General features: G+C 41.8%; 1 protein-coding gene across 6 annotated transcripts in view; it reads right to left on the bottom strand.

The window, feature by feature from the left end:
- Positions 1–9637: 9637 nt before the first annotated feature.
- The window catches only part of ACER1 (alkaline ceramidase 1), a 163436-nt gene continuing 154983 nt past the window's right edge, over positions 9638–18090 (bottom strand). For all 6 annotated transcript variants that reach the window (XM_085638647.1, XM_085638650.1, XM_085638648.1 and 3 more), the window contains 2 exons: positions 16856–16993; positions 9638–15034 (listed from right to left, as the gene is read on the bottom strand). In XM_085638647.1, coding sequence (XP_085494773.1) covers positions 14857–15034; positions 16856–16993 — 316 coding nt within the window. In that variant the 3' untranslated portion in view covers positions 9638–14856. The remainder of the gene's footprint in view (positions 15035–16855; positions 16994–18090) is intronic.

Genomic DNA, 18090 nt, shown 5'->3' with positions numbered 1-18090 from the left:
GCCTTAGAAGACATTTAAGTTTTTCAATGAATGCAACGTATGGTGCCTCATAATTGTGAACCTCTGGAGCAGCCCCTCAACACATATGGTTTAGGAATGAAAAATTTCTATTCGCGACATAGATTCTAACATACATTCTCCTCACTTCTTGGAACTTTCCACTTTAATAAATAAAACCATTTTCACAGGGGACTCGATATGGTGACCTGCAGTTCCTAATCAGGCTGGGCGGTTTCAGGCGTTTATTCTTATGAGGTCGATAAAGGGAGTAGCAGTGAATCTGGCCGTGATAATATAAATTCGTAAAACCTCTGAGTGAAAATCCAGTTTTTAGTATTCCTGGAATTGTCATATTTAGAAACATCGAAAGCTCTCTGTTTCCAGCAGTATGGTCAGCTTTGATCTGGTATATTGGGTAAATATTACAATTCTATAATGTCACATTACTGACCTTAAAATAATATATTAATAAAGCACTTTTAGAGGTCTTCTTCACCCTAAGAAAAATACCAGGTCCTCTCCTTGAGATGTAAATGAATGTGTGTAATGAATCCACGATATGATTTAAAAACAAATCACAGCGGGACCTTCCACCAATGATGGTGAGCGTGCTGTTACTGTTGACCGTGTGCATGTACCTTTACCCCATTTTAGGGATTTTTACCATAATTTACCAAAAATGCAATTGTAAAATTCTCATTTAGGATCTTTTCACCTAAACTCTTCTGCGTTTTTCGTAAACACTTCCTGAACCACTCGTGCTCATCTGACCATCAAATTGTGAAACACCTCCCCTGCTGACATCAGAACATCTCAATCGGCTCTTCAACCTTCACCACTCACTGTCGCCTACATTCTATGCTTCAAGATGGCCGCCTTCACTCTCCCTGGCCAACAAATAATAGCTGATCACTGCCCTTCGCGCCAACAACTGCCACCTCTTCTTCCTCGTCTCCTGATTATGCATATTGTTCAATACGTAAGTCTCCAACAGAGTCTTCAATGCCTCTCCAGGAAGGATCTACAACCCTCTATGTAGTTGTATGTCACAATTTCAGTGTGAACAATAGCGATCTGCAGCCATATTGACTACCACTATACCGACAAGGTAAAATATATGATTAGTTAGTTAGATATAGATTTACTACTATTTACTATTACTAACATCACATCTTACCTCTATGATATTGTGTTTGTCAATATTGTAAACTTGATATTGTTCTAGGGGAATATTTCAACAACATTATTGTTACGCTACCTACACCCACCGAGGCCTTTCCTCACAACCTCTACTCTTACCTTGAGTTCACCCTACAAAATCAGTCCTAGAAGTGAAATGGATTAAATTGTACCCTGTGGAACATCATCCAGCGGTGTTTGCTATGTCTTTGAACAAACATTCCTACAGAAATCTGAATCGGAGTTACAGCCAGGGCTGGAGTGGCCGTAGCGGGCATTAGGCTTTTCACCGAAAGGCTGGATGGGTGGAGGCCGGTTTTGTAGTGGTAGAGGCGGTTTTGTTACTGGGGGCCGGGTTGGCAGCCGTGCTGCTATCTCGGCCCTCAGTAACTAAAGTAGCAGTGCTTCACACTTGCAAACCCCCTCCCACCACCCTCCCCAGGAGATGGTCCGACAAAATTGCCAGGGCTGCTTTGGGTTCCAAGTCTAGCCCTGTAACTCACTCTCCCTCGACCAATCTGCATAACATTTAAAGGATCGACCTCAGATGCATTCAGAAGATTATTAGCAATTAGTTAGTCCAGAGGAAAGTCTAATTTTGCATTCCTAAAAACTTTGGTGCCATTTGATGAATTTGGAGTTTGACAAAGACAGGAGAGAGCGACTTGGAAAAGGGGGCAGGGCATTAAGCTGCATTAAATGTCACTCCAAACAATGCAGTTCACTTTTCTTCAACCCTTGCAAGTTTTATGCAGGATGATCAAGCAGAAAGTGAACACAATGTATTAGGGGAGCGGTCCCAAACCGGATCCCTCTCAGGCCTGGCTTTAGTGCTGGTGGCGCCCGGTGCGACAATCATTTTTGGCGGCCCCTCATCCCATGACCGCCTCCTCAGATTCTCTCACTACCAATGGGCAAAAGTGTCCCTCATCTCTCCAATCATAAGTTATTGGTAACACAGCTCCCCCCTTGAGGTCAGCGCCTAGTGCGGCCGAACCAGTCGCACTGCCCTAAAGTCGGCCCTGTCCCTCTCCAGTCTTAGCATGAAGGGAGATTTTGGTTCAGCTACATACAATGGAATGACACAAGTTTTGGCACACATATATATCTCCGTACTGCATATTTCTTACAAAAAAAAGTGGAATTTGATTACTTGTTGGAAGCTGTAAATTTGCTTTGTTGGAAAGAATAAAGTCCGAATAACACTCATTTTAATAAGAGAAAAAATACTGTTATAAGTTATCATGTAATGAAATGAAATATTTAACTGGAAACTCATGAGTTCAGCTGAGCCATGTTAAAAAACAAAGAACATGTGAATAACGTACTCAAGAATCCGACTACAGACTGTAGAGCCACTGCCGTATCACACACAAGCCAGCAATGGAAGGGCAAAATTAAAGTACTTTTCCCATCATCATTTGCAAATCTCCCAATCACTTAAGTCCAGCAGCAGAATTGGGAATTACTTGGAGCAGAGCTCCTCATGGGTAGGAGAATACTGCAGCGAAAGGTAGCAGTCTTGGGCCCCACTGCCCAGCAGGTCGGTCCAGCATATCGGGTGGTCTTACCTTGAATACAGTGTGATCAAAAGCAGAGCAACCAATGCCTTGATATTCACTTAATCAGTAATTAATATATTGGATCTAAACATGACACTACTGTAGGAATTGTGGGCCTGTTGCAGTAAAGTTTATCTTGCTTCTACTTGTGCTTTTCTCCCATCTCACTTGTGTTTTTTGCCTACGGGACCACAAGGCAGACTATTCAGCCTCAAAAGACCCCACACAAAATCACGCTAATGTATAAAAGTGACTTTCTTGAACTACTTTCACAGTCCATTCCCAGAGCCAACATACAACCCCACAGTCAATACATTACAGTCATGGCCACTGGAACTATGCAGTAGTGAAGGAACAAATTATGTGGCAAGAGGGACCAAATTATGTTACAAGGAAAGGCAAATTATGCAGCACAAATCGGCACATCTTGTGACAGTGTTACTTCATTATTTTGTCATTTTTAGGTTGAGCCCGTGAGAGTATGCGCTAGTTCACGAGTTCTCCCTTGCGCGACTCTTGAAGTCAATAAGGGACAAGGAACCCGCCCATAGCTTACTATTCATTGGCATAATTGTTTCTCTTCTTTGCTGTCTTCTAGTTGGGCAGCGTTTGCCACACATCACTTCTGATGGTTGCCCTGGAGCACAGACCAAGTACAGATGAATTACCTAATGATTAGTGACACCCCACTGGCCATCTGCTGCTTGCAGTGGAATTCAGGTACTAATTCTGAGCTATGAAACGGTCAATGCTGGCTGCGTCATAGCTCTTATGTTTTTTTCATTTATCGCCACCCCTCCCCGTTTCCTCTCCCCTCCAACCGTTCCCTATTTCTTCTCACTCTCACTGTATCTTTTTTTCTTTTTAATTTAACTTATCCCTGATACATGTGGGTGGAGGAGACAAAACCAGAACTCTACACTAAACTAAAAAAAAATGTTTCTCTAAATTAGGGGAGAATGGGCATCTTTGGTGATCACAGAAAGCTACTTGCACAGGCTGTCCGTAAATCCAGCACAACATTCCGTTTAAGGTTTTTCCCTACACAAGACATTAGCCCATAAGTTCAATAGCCATCCCAGGGGAAATATATTCTCTGAGTCTTTTTGGGAGTGCGAGGGACTTGTAATGTGTCAGATGATGTACAATTGGAGCATCTGCAGTACCTCAGCCAATACTAGAGCCCTGCACTGAATTCTGAGGTGTTCATTGGCTATACATTCTAAACGTGCCTATGAAGGACATGTAGGTGCTATTTTAGATGTCCTACTCTAGTTTATTTTATTTATTTATGTGAAGGTTTTATATAGCGCGGACAAGACCCTTGCGGGTTTCAGAGAGCTTTACAAGCAGTTATAGTACACAAAACCCGTAATACAAGAAATACTTATGTTCCGAGCATATCATACAATAGTATTACAACTTATAAACATAAGTTGGTGGTAGCGATGCAGTTTCTAGTCACAGGTACTTTGCGGCTGGTAACCTGAATAGGTCGAGCCTCGTTTTTAGGTCACGCCTACGCAGCGCGCATGCGCTGAATAGGAGGCCCTTTAGCCGTCATGCAGCTCTTTTTTCGAGGCACATACTCATGCTTGTAGCAGCATACAGCTTGCGGGAGTGCGCAGCGGCACGCCACAAGCACGAGTATGTGCTGCTAAAAAGAGCAGGCTGCACGCGCATGCACCACTCGTGTGCTTGTTCTTCTCATTCGGCTTCGGCCGCGCGTTTATTTTTGCATCCCTGTGCTTTTCTTCCCTTTTCTTTGTCCACTTCCATCGCACCCCGGTCCATCATGACAACAGCACACTTCCACTTATTACACAGCATGGCAGTTTCGGAATGGCACCGCTTTCACTTTAAATTTAATTCACAGCATAGCAATGCGCCTTTCTCCATTTCTTCTCCACGGTGCTGCTTTCAATTGAAATGTGAGGAGTGGCAGAGGTGTGCTTTATCACATTGCATGGCCTCGCCACTTTATTTATTTGTGAACAGTGCCGCTTTCCGTTTAAGCGCGCTTTTAATTGTTTGTGAACAGCGCTCTTTCACTTTAAGTGCGTTTTTAATTGTTAGTGAACGGCGCCGCCTTCCTCCACAAACCACTACCACAATTTATTTTTCTCCTCTCTAAGAAACGGCAGTCTTCTCCAAGACATAGCTCCTCCAGACAATCTTATTTTTAACACAGTAATTTGTAGCAATAATCTCTTTGTCTCTCTTCTCTACACCGGAGGGCAAACTAGCAACCACAAGCTACTTTCAATACATAACAAATGGCTCCATGAAGAAAGTGCGTTACTGCCAATCACACTAAATCATACGCAGTGAGTGGGAGAATGTTTGCTGTTTTAAATAGGGCTTGTTGATCGACACTAGACAGCGTCATATATGTTTGTAACTGACAGTAGCTGTCGTGCATATGCATGAAAATGCCTTTATATGAAATTCCACCGTTTAACTGTCTCTCGCAAACTCAACAGAATTGCACGCAGCAGAATAATTAGTGAATTATTAAAAATCATATCACATACTCTTCCTAACACTCACCTGGCAGACGAACGTGGAGATTCCGGGAAGAAAGTATGTCACAATTTTTTTAGTGGCTGGACTTTCAAAACAAAACCTCATTTTGCAGAACAAGGACTCTTGTTGGTGTGGAAAGGTCTTATTAAACAATAATAATACTCTGGTTGAATCCACCCAATGTATGGAGCCAGGGACAGTTACCTTCCACAGCTACTGGTAATTGCACTGATTTCAAGAGACCCTGCAGCCTCCACCTCTGTGTGCATACAGTGTGCATCACAGCAGTACTGTGTGCTGCCTTACACCACTTGCCTCGTCAGCCCCTGTGTGGTGCCCCCAATATTGACACAGGCAGCCTTGCGCATCCAACACTGGAAAAATCTGGCGCCGGGAAATGCCAAGCCAGAGTCGACGGCATAAAAGGCATGAAAGGTGCCTGGGGATAGAACTGAGGCACACCCAGGTTGAAAGCCAAAGGACCCACGGGGCCTGAAGGCGCACCGGATGGACTCGAGGCTCTTGTAAATAACCAAACATCGCATTGAGAAAATGCGAAGAGTCAGCCCCAGGAGCAGGAAAAGGAGGATATGGATCCGTACCTTCCTGTAGGGGAGTCACCTGAGGTCGCACCGGAGCCTGCGGAGCCGGGGACGGCGCCCGCACAGGTGAAGCCACATGGCCTGGAGAGGACCCTCCTGGCGCCGGTGACGTCGCTGGAGCCGGTGATTCTTCATGAAGCGCAGCTGCCTCTGAAATTGGCGACGCCGCAGCCGGAGATGGTACTGGCATCGCTTGAGGAGAAGGAGTTGGAGACATAAAGTCCCTTCTCCGAGGTCGCTCAGCTGGAGTCTGCAACCTCGATCTCGATACCCTGGCCTTCGAAGAACGATGATGCGAGGTATGTCTTCTCTTGGATTTTTTGTGCTTCTTCGACCTCGAAGTGTGAGAAGATGAAGACTTCGCCCTCTTTCTACCTCTCTTTTCCTTCTTGGCTTTCGCCATAAACAACTTGGCTTCACGTTCCTTGATAGCCTTAGGATTCATTTTCCTGCAGCTCCTGCATTCCTCGACGTCGTGGTCCGAGGATAAACACCACAGGCAGTCATCATGCGGATCTGTGATAGACACGTGTCTGCCACACTCCCTGCTTGGTTTGAATCCGGTCTTCCTAGAAGTAGCCATTCTGAACAAACTACAAGATACAAAGTTTTCCATGATGAAAATGGAGAGCCCTGAAAAAAACACGTTAAGCGTCGACGGCGCGGAAAAAAGGGAACTGACGTCAGCACGCCAACGAGGTCCTTTTGTCGCTCCGATAACATCATACGGTGCCGCGAGCGGACCGTGCTATTGTGACGTCCTTGTCGACGTGGGAGAGCTAGGAAAGAATTTTCCCGTGGAATGCTGGCACAAGGGGCATTCAAAAGGTGAGAATCCACAGGCAGAAGTATCCATCACAAACACTTTTACTCCACTGTAAACAAAATAACATAAGTAAAATACTGTATCATTTATAATACCAATAGCTCTACATTTTTTACTACTTACTCATAATCAAAAACAAACACATTTAATTATGCATCCCAAAATGTGCCTGCTAGCTTTGCAAACTTTTTGGGAAAAGCATGCACACGCATCACAATTGTTTTTAATTTTTCTTTTACAAAGGTTTACTATTGATAATATATAGTGTGTCCATTTAAAATTGCACTGTGTAATTATTGAGAACTTCAATGGTATTTGTTTTGCTCCAAATGCTGTGCACTTGTTTGTTTCAAGCTAATAAATAAAATTAAGCAGGACAAACACAGCAGATGTGGCTAGAAACCTTTAATATCTGACTTTCAATCTTTTTTGCTGTTTTTACAATTGCATATATTCCATTTATTATATGACTCATTCGTATTTTTGTTACAAGTTGCTTTTGTTGGCACGTGGAGAGCACTCCGAAGAAGTTGTCACCTCAGGTGTGCGCAGTTGTAACCTTTAAAAAGTGTATATCCGATGGCAACTTATTATTTTTTTTAAACTAAATTTGGATTTGGAATTACTTTTGTTAAATAAGTCGACGTGTAAGAGCTTTGAAGAAGGCATTAGTTCCATTTTGTCAGCAATTCGGAAAAAACATGTAGGCTTTAGTGCTTACATGTAAAACCAACATTTGTGCTCAATTTCTGAAAAACTTTGATGCTGTCAGCAGCGAATTTTTCTTTTACAAAGGGGTTATATTGGTCTCTAGGAAGTGTGTCAGTGTGGTTGGACACATTCACCCCTTCCCCGTCTTCACAGAACAAGCATTGGCATAACCAATAGGTCTTGTCTTTCTTTAGGACCTTACAAGTGTTCAGCCATGCAACAGTTGATATTGTTGAACCAAAAGCGAGACCTATTGGCTATGCCAATGCTTGTTTATTATTGAACTTATCGCCCCCCCATCCGTCCCTGTTGTTTTTTATCCCGCCCCTCATTCTTTTCCCCTGCCACCGATCTCTTCAATCTCGACCTAAAAAGCACTATGAAGCGGCCAGCATGGGCTGCTTTATAGCACTTTTTTAATTCATCTTATTATCTTGCTCAACCGTAAGCCACCCCTACTCGATTGCCAAAGCCAATAGCTTGCCCATAAACGAGACCTATTGGCTTTATCAATGCTTGTTTTTTTAATCACAAGGCAACACTGTCTGGGCAAAGATTTTACCTCATTAGTACCAGTTTAACAATCAAGTACAGCACTAAGCTACTAAAGGATGACCAACCTTTGCAAAGGGCCATCTACTGCGCGGGGACACGAGTCGTCATAGTTTTTGTAACTTTTGATCCATTTGAACTAGAAACAATTTTTTTGTTTTAAATCTGCAGATTATGCAGCAGACAACAGATTATGTGGCAAATGCGGCAAATCCGTAATTATGAGGAAATTGCCACGGCTGAAAAATCTACAAAAACCTCCAACATCATCCACATGATATTAAACCAGAGCCACATAACTGGCAAAGAGCAGCCAAATCTATGGGACTGTCAAGCACCACACAGTGAACAAAGGAAACCCATAGGTAAAACTAGCATAAACCAAACAACCTCGTGTGCACAGCATTGCATCACAATACGCAGCCCAGGGGCGTCCTACACATATAAAATGCACAGATTTCTCAGCAAGCATTGAGCAATAGTCTCTTGATTGATTCTCGAGTTTTATTTGTGATCCATAATGCAACACTGCCCTCTAGTGGCACTTTGTAGTGCAAAAGTAAATTTCTCAGTCAAAGATACTTTTCAGGCTTTTAGTAGGTTGGGTAGGTCTCAAAAACTGTTCAGAATGAACGATGGGTATGTAGTAATTGTAATTGCATTTATATAGCACTTATTACCCCCGAAGAGGTCTCGAAGCGCTCTTGATGTATAAAAGAATAAGAGTTTGGGCCCAAAGTTTTGTTCAATAGCCCGTGACCGGCGCTACCGTTCCACCTCATGCCGCCTTAATCTACCACCATACACTCGCTGCCGCTTTATCTCGCTCTTGCAAGTTCCTCTTTTCTCCCCTTGTCACTGTTTCTCCGTCTTTCGCTTCCTCCTTCTCTGTGCTTTGTCTGATTTTCTCTCTCTTGCTTTGGGTCCATGTTTCCTGATGAAAAATACGTGCCAGTACCTCGAAATGAGTGCTGTTAGGCCCCACCTGCAACCACCGGCTCAGATTAAGCACTGTGTGCGTACTGTTTACAACAAACAAAGGTTACGCTAACCAGCACAAAATGTTTTTTTACCAATTTACTTTCCAGCACAAAACTTGTTTTGCATTCGAAAGTAACCTACAAGTAATGCAAAGCAGCAGCATTGCTTTGCGTTACTTAGTGCCAAGGGGGCATTACATGGGTGGCAGATGGCGTTCCAATGCAACCAGCCATGCCTTTTGAGGCAAAATCCGATCTACAAACAATTGCACACATACAATGTGGGAAAAGTGTTTGAACTTGTCTAGGCACAGTATTTTGCACAGGAAGGATACCCTTCCTGTACAAAACCTATGCTAGACTCAGGTACGCACCTTAGCGCTGTGTGTGCCTGAAATCAGGGCCACCGCTAGGGAGAGGGGAGGAGAGAGCCATGACTGTCGATATGGCGCTCTCCTGCTCCCTCCCTGTCACGCAGCGCAATGCAGCATTTTTGGCTGCTGCGGTGAAAATCTGCCCCTTAATGTCACAATATAACGTCAATTCTGTACTTGTGCCCAATCAGAATACATATTTTAGTGAATGATCCTCAATTTAGAAGGATCCAATCACAGTGCTGCATGTCTCGCCTGCCACTTTGTTAAACAAACTGTTGAATTAAGTAAATATAAAAATGATAATTACACACACACGGACAGATCCATTTACAACCTTTATTTATTGCAATTTTTAGAATACAATATAAACATGATGAACTAGTTGGTGAGGTTTCTTAGTGCCAGGTGAAATACATGGTGGATTTGATGTACCAACCAAAGTCCACTAGGCCTGGCAGGCTGTGCAGAGTAAGAGGTTATTAAGATTTACACTTTATTACAGCGTTTTGAACCCAACAAAAGTATTAGTTCAATGACACAAGTGATGGACTGACATCTCACCTGAAATGCTTCCAATTTCTCACTATTGTCTGCTGTCTTTGAGAAAGGAAACTAAAGATTCCCCTCACCCAGCCCCTTTCACTCTATTTAGCCCCCTCAGTCACATGGTATCCAACCAACCAATACGAGACAGACGCTTGTGCTCCTATGATTGAGAGAAGACAGAGTCACGCGCATTCAACACTGAAATAAACAAAAGGCTCATTTTACGCGGTGGGTCAGAAGTAGTCTTCAATTTACTCCCTCTTCCGCTCAGTCAGACCAGAGCAGTCTTAGTGAAAGAGGCTCCAAAGCGCATTAGGCTACAAGCTTCAGGAAGGGAATATACCACCACCGTGGAGTGAGGAGGGACAAACCTCTCAAGATCTAGGAGTGAGTTCATGTGAGGGATTTGTAGCCTATTAAGCAACCACAGCATCTGTAAATTACAAGATAAAGATGCCATCAATCTATTGTAACTGTAAGGACTTTCCAGGTGCAAACACCATCAACCACTTCAGTCTTTTTCCAATAGATCCATTTGCTCTTTAGATAACAAATATTCTCATGAAGGAAAATCCTCTCAGACAACGTAAAGGCAGGTACACAAGACACCATCAGGTGGCACAGGAATGCCATAACCCTCAGCCTAAAATACCAACTTAGAGAGGGAAGTAAAGCTGTGTTCTTAAATCACTCATGTATTCCATTTCAGGGGCGGAAGCACAAATGTTGGACCCCTTATTGTCTGTTTTTCATGTTTACTTTCCATCTAAAACCCATTCTTCTTCATCGAATTTGAACAGAGAGTTTGGAGAAGTTTCTTTTTCTGACTAACAAAGACCATATGTCTGAAGTTAAGAGGTTTGTTTATGCGTCCTCGGCTTCTGCACCCAAGCCAGGTCTGGTTAGAAAAGGCTACTCTTGTACACCTTCTAAAACCTCAGAACTTACTTCCAGAGAAGGTAAATGTTTAGAAATGTTCAAGGCGCACATCCTCAAGATTTGTGTCATGCACCAACAGTGACTTACTAAGTAAAACCGATGTTCATAAGCCCTTCACAAAAACAGAATGTTGTCTCAAATACGTTATGACAAACCTCAATGACCTCATATTGTTTCTAAATTGGTCGCTGGGTGATCAGACTCAAAATCACATTATAACACCCTTTTGGGAGGGTCCCAGAGAATCAAAGGTTGTGGTGAAGTGAGTTGGTACCGTAACCGATGGAGTACATACACGGGTCATGATGGAATCTGAAGGGCAGTCTAAGCGTTTGCTCGCAGGAGCACAGTCAAGACCATCCCTAGTCTTGGAGCAGATGGGGCACCGGGTTTCCCTTGAAGGACCTTTTCCTTTCTATACGACCTTCATCTGATTGCAAGTAATCTACACATAAGCAATTTCTGTCCATGAAGAACCTTTCACTGAAAAAGGAAGTTTATGAACTACAGTTCCTATATATTATTTATTCCATTCATACAAAGTTCACAAATTCTGGGTAGTACACGAGATGGCCAACTGCTGGCACAAGTAATCCTTTTAAGTACCAATCTGACAAGGAAAATGCACCACTTGCAAGAACACTATATTAAAAACAGTCTACAAACAAGCTATCTCACACATTATCTACTGACTGGATCCTTATCTTTGACATGGCACAGCGTTCTGCTGCCTTTTAGACAGGTGTGGGCTATACAAATAGCACATATGCCCATACATTAGGACAAAGTGGGTGTGTCGAGGTAGGCTCCATGTACCTGAGCCACGACTGGTGAGGTCAGCTTTTCAAAATGGTGCCCACCTAGCCCTGCGGCATTGTAAAGAGCTAAGAGACAAGCACAAGGAAGCCAATGTGCAGGAGCAGCACTCGGGTTATAAATAGCCATGGCAATGAGATAACGTTAGTTGTGTGAATGAAGTTGGTAAGCCCTTTGCAAAAAGTTCATTTCTCTCACACAGAGGAAGAGGAGGAGCTAGGGCAACCCAGGAGTTGAAAAGAGTGGACGTCAGTGGTACCATAGTGTTTTTGTACGCTGCTCTTCTGGGGAGAATGTCCCAGAAGTCCGTCAAGAAGGGCAGAAAACATACAAGAGATCATTTCCAAAGTAAGCAATTCATTTCGAGAAGAATCTGTACAATTTCTCATTTTCATTTTGTCAATTATATACCAATATTCTCCTAGATTAAACCTTTGGGTTGTTTCCAATATTTTATACATCAGCTATGATATTAGCCAACTAAAAATACATAGACATCATAAATATGAGTAGGACAAACGCGAATAGGAAAATCCTCTAAAGTTTGTGAAACCCTTTATCCTCAAATGTGACATCCAAGCTTCAAAAGATGGTGCACTTAATGTGGCACAAAGGACTCAGCAACTTGCCAATCCAATAAATGAATATTGCATTTATGTAAGCAATGTAAGACAAACTTGGATCTAACATTCTTCTGTGGAAGGAGATCACACAAACGATCGAACGCAGATCTATCTTGCAAGTCGACTAGAGCCCTGAGGGTTTAGCTCAAGCAACTGCCTGGCTTGAATTCTTCATATGGGAAAATAGTTCACCATTCACCACCTTTCCCCCACCAAGAGTCCAGTTGAAAACTTGCTTTAGATTTTCAATCCTAGGACAAATTTACTACTTATTGTTGACTTCTGTGGTGGGAAGGCACTGACTCCTCATTAAAGTGCACATCAATATTTAGTGTAATGGTTAAGTTGATATTATTATAGTAGGGCGACTCAGAAAGTGTTCAAAAGGTATGGCGAAATCTGGCGTGTGTAAAAAAGACATGAATTTCCTTTACATAACTATGGTAACGTATTTCAGAGAACTGAACATTTATTAGCAACATTTTTGATGTAGCTTCCCGCAGAATGTTTCCATGAATAACATTTTATGGGAAGAAAAGCATTTAGAAAATACATATAAAAAATATGGAAATAGTAAACTGGATCCATGAAGACACTAGTGCATTTCAAAATATAATTGTAGCCACAGAGGACACACGTTCCAAATCTTTCCAAATAAATGTTTTCGATCTAAATGTTTTTCAAACTAAAAGTTTCAAATGGAATGCTTGTCGAACTGAACGTTTCACATCATTTGCTTAAAACCTAGCAGCATATTCTGAAGAGAGGCCACTAAGGAGAAATGCTAGAATAAGAGGTCCTTACCTCTTAGTTAACATTAGCTGAAATTGAATCCAAATCTCACAAAAAAGCTATTTTACACCCTGGAGAAAAAGGGCGCTGTGGAGTCAACAACTGATACTTTTATTCTACTAATAGGTATAGTTTAGCAGTAGTATGGTTATGGGTAAGAATTGTTAATTTTAATTGAAAAGCAGTGCCGGGCCAGAATATCTGATTCAACTCTTTGGTATGAGACAGATACGCTTTCGTTTGTAAGTCAGACCCTCACAATCTACATAACTGGTATAAGTGGCCCTATCTAGCCCCGATCCTTCCTCCTGTGAATGATCTGTATGATTAGATCTCAGCCGAGAGTACCCAATAATATCATTTTCTCACGCTTCTAGGTTATTCTGTATATTTGTAGAAGGAAAAGTCAGACTATGAGCCACACATAGTAAAATTTACTTACACTCTTCATGTTGCTCCTGTTATCCACTATGCTGAACTCATTGAATACTTTCTTCATGAAAGATCACACCTCCATTTATAGGAGGGTGATTAAGGCACAGTTCTCCTAAGTCAGATTATGTGCAATATACATTTAATGTAAACAATTTGTCTTCTAATGTGCTAGGGAGTTTTACCTTACACCTACAGCACAGAGATCATCTTCCATTAATCCATAGCTTATTTAACGGAATGCGATCACTCCTCCTCCACTAGGTTCTGCAGATCAACATGCGCTTGCCTTCAGCTTACGAAAGGAGCTGCGGCATGCAGATGGGAGAGCAGTGTACATGTGACCACTTGGTATATAGCGATGACCGGAGACCAGTGTCTCTGACCAAGGTAGAGCCGGGGGATTAGTCGCTTAATGGCACCTATATGAGCGACTTATCCAACCATACCAAATTCACTAGTAACCGATTGTGGTTTTCCTATCGGGCAGTTTAGCTCGGTAAGTTCTGATCTGAACAATAAGGCCACTAAATAGATTTTCCTCTGCAGGTCACAACGTAAATGTGAATATTTACAAAAACCATTCTAGACGATAATGGCAGTCAAGCATAAGAGACCGACAAACCAATCATCTTTCAAATGTTATATGACCCTTTACTGTGAACACATCTTCTCTTCCTTTAGATTACACTTGGATCAATATCCTAGCAAGCCCAGCCTGCTAACGCCTTCTGCCGCAATGTATCAGCTTGCCCCGTAGCTGGTTACAATTCAATTCTTGAACTGAATACTTTCGATTGTTCTGTACACAAACAATAGCTTTCAAAAATCAAATTGTTTCTATAATTCTCCTAGTATAAGTATCATCTTTATCAATGTTCTGTTTAATGGCTGAATCATTGTGATAGGTAGTGGTGAGTCAGAGAAACGTGGCAAGTTACTGTTTATATTACAAAAAGTAACTGAAATATATATTTGAATGGCCTTTCACTTTGCAGATTAATTTCTTAAATATAGGGGTTTTTCAGTGAGTAACACCTTTATGCTCGTGCTTCCCATGATTTTTGATTATCAAACACCGTTAATTACAGCGATTCAGTCCATTAAACATGGCGCCTGATCACAAATTCTCGAATACACAAATAAAAATTCTTACTGAGGGGTTATGTAAAAACACTGCATAGTTTCAGTTATTAAAAATCCTGAGATGTGGTTCCTGGGATTGGGCAGCATGGCGAGTAGATCCTATCTGCTCTTGTAAATCCTCTGGCTTGTATAAAACAGTTGGGAGCAGCAAGCAAGCCAATAACCTGCGTATAAATGTGGCCAGCACGCACTTACGAGTACAAAATAGAACATGACAAAAAAATTAATCTGTCCGGCATCGGCTGTGTTAACAAGACTTCTTGGGCTTTTGATTGGCCAGTACAGCCAGGTATGGCAGACCGAACTGCCACCGGTTGGACGGCCAGTACTGGATCTCAGGCTGGCATTGTGGAATTTCGTAGACTGCATCGAAATAGGCAAACAAGGTGATGCTGTGAACAACGGTGATACTGATCAGTACATGCCTGCAAAGGAAACACAAGGAAGCATGTTTTAGAGCACAGGGAACTAAAAAATCCCACTATAGTGGGGATCCGTACTTCTTTAAAACAAGTTGAGCTGCATGCATCAGTTATTTTCAGCAGCATCAATATTTTTGTTGGTCGAGCCTGGGCAGCGAATGCACTTCTCTGCGAGGCATGCTGTAGTCAAGTATGGACTTGAAGCCTCCCTCACTCTCTGCCCATCTTTGTCATTGGCTTGTGTAATTGTCCTTCCTAATGTGTTAATTATCAAAACAGAGAAATAAAAGGCATTGTCATTTACAATGCCAATAGCTTAAACTCTCGCAAATGCAAGACCTATTGCATTGCAAATGCTTGTTTATAATGGCACAGAATAATAATGAATAACAGTTTAATCAATGCTTTGAAGTGCAGCGAAAACTTACACATTTATTCCATTAAATCCTATACATATCAATATATTATTTTTTTACAAAGTCTACATAGGTTGTCAGCAACTTTGCACAAAAACCAGTTCAGCCTAATAATGTGTTAATACCTGTAAAATGCACAGATCATACATCGCAAAGTGGAATCAATTTTATATTTCACTTCTGGCTCCAAATTTCATATAAGCTATTCTCATGAAACCTTGTAGGTGATGGTGTGTGATACTTTGCAGTGAAAGGCCTGAAGCTAAACTTCCATCCCATGAAATCAGGGAGCAAATCATACAAATATAACAAAAATCCACCATTTAAGGGAAGGGAGTGAAGGAATGAAGGTCTAATGTTCACATACAAGGCCCTCTCGAGGAGAAATTAGTCAATGTGCCAGTCACAGGTTTCTGCAGATCACTTACGTTCATACTCCCTTTTGGGATTCAACAAAATACCTTAGTCAATGAATGAACACCATGAAAAATTTAATATTTCTTTGTGCACACACCAAAACCTAAACCCGTGCTTAATTTGAGCCATTGTTTTCCAGTGCTCAGTTAATAGTTAACATGGGCACTTATGTCAGTCTGCCACGTGGTGGTATTTGTCTAAATTAGAGATGAGCACAACAATAGTTGTTTATTGAAGCAATATACATAAAAAATTACTAATACCTACCACCCAAGTCATTCTTATAGCTCGGGGGGGGGGGGGGGGCGTGGGCTGGAATAGTTCAAAGTCACACTTGTAGGAGTGTAATGGGTAGTAGTAGGGCTAGCACTGTCTTTGGCAGCTCTTGCAGGGGCAATGTGTGGTGCCTGCTGCAGTGGCCTCCTAAGGAGGGCCCTGGCATTAATATTTTAGCAAATTATGCACTGCCCTAAACCTATCTATAGCAAGAAGGTAGCCGGTTTATTGGTTTGTAACAAGCACCTGAACTCTTCTTTTTTATACTATCTGGGATATATTTTTACACGTTAAATCCCATTTCCTGCATCCCTGAAAATAGGAGAGTATTTGGGAATTATTTGTACATAATGAGAACACCAATTTGCAGCTTTTTTGTATGTTAGGTACATATATTGAGAGCGGAATCCTATTGGACATGTCTAGAAACACCTACAAACCTATGAGCTTGTGTGTATTTGCAAGGGATGTGTCAGTTTATAAGCATTACTTACGCTAAATTGCAAAAGCTTTTTAAAAATGTCACCAACGTGGTAAACATGACGAAGTCTGCTAAGTTGAGAATGAAAACTGGGGTTAAAGCTCTGTGTCTTACCAGACTGCTCATTATGTAGGACTTGAATATTCTTCACCTACTTCAATTTCTATTCTGCAGTTTTACAGAAATCGAAGGAACGATGAGCATTAGAGGGTCCTAGAAGTTCTACCAACTTACCAGAAGCTGTGAAGGTAGCAAAAATTGATCCGTCGCCAGAATCCACAAAGGAAGCGATCACTAAGCCAACACGAGATGGCTAACACCCACCAGCACACAGACATGGCGGCCAGTCGGTGCATCTTTGGAATAGTGCATCTAAAAAACAAAAACGAAGGTAAGACTACTGAAGAACAGATCGAGTTGCTGAGCATGACTGGAGTTTTGGGTTCAAAAAGTGTATTTTTGGACATCAGAGTACGTGGCTATTTTTTGAGGACTCTAGTAAGATATGTTTGCACACTCACTCCTCTCTCAAAGGAACTTAATCTCCATGAGCTGGCAGCAAGCAGTATCAGTAATGAACTATCACTGTTACTAGTCCCTTCGTTGGCTACACATCAGCCCTGAACAGACCCAGATCTTCAGGGGAAAGATTACAAAATAAAAGTTTTAATTACATAATTAATGAAGCATGATCATACTAAATAGCATGACACCATGCTAAGTGACTGGACGCCATTATAAGAACTCTCTGAATGGGGTGGTATGGGGAGGAGATATATTTTCTATTCAATGCGCCTCAAATGTGAGAGAAAACGGTTGAAGAGTGTGAATGTTAAAAGCAATTTAAAGTCTAAAACAGGCTGGAGGTTCTGCATGTAAAGGGTCTGTATGTGTGGCAAAACAACATAGCATGGCAATTTACTAACTGCATCCATTCATTCTTGATTCAGCCCAATGAAGGTATATTATTACCCTTTTGCCATGCTTTAAAAAAAGTTACTTTCAAAAACATCAAGACAATGTTCAAATGCCTGAAAAAAGCCCCAACTTGAAGGAGACTAAAGAATAAGTCCTATAATTTACCAATGCTTTTTATCATGCGCATTCACAGATGCGATGTTCGTGCATTGCATGCGCAAACATTGGTGTATCGCATTAAGCCTACTTCTTGACTGTGCCACTTGCTGGGAAGAAACTTCTAAAATGGGATTCTTTTTTAGAGAATGCACGGGAGATACAGAACTGACTGTGACAAAGAGTGTGATGATTCTGTGTACTTTCCTGATTTACAATAGTCTCCCAAGCGTTTCAATGGAAGCACTTCCTGAAAGGCGGAATGATACACCTTTGCCAACAGCATGCGGTGAGAAGTCAATACTCCTCTGGGTGGAGCCAAAAGCAACTCTGTGTGGATTTGAACCTGTAAAATTTGTCACAGAAAAACACAGCAGTAAACAATGATCACTTGG

The sequence above is a fragment of the Triturus cristatus genome, chromosome 12 (assembly GCF_964204655.1).
Source record: "Triturus cristatus chromosome 12, aTriCri1.1, whole genome shotgun sequence".
NCBI classification, from domain to species: Eukaryota; Metazoa; Chordata; class Amphibia; order Caudata; family Salamandridae; genus Triturus; species Triturus cristatus.
The sequence above is the reverse complement of the archived record's forward strand: the minus strand, read 5'-3'. Positions and strand labels throughout refer to the sequence as shown.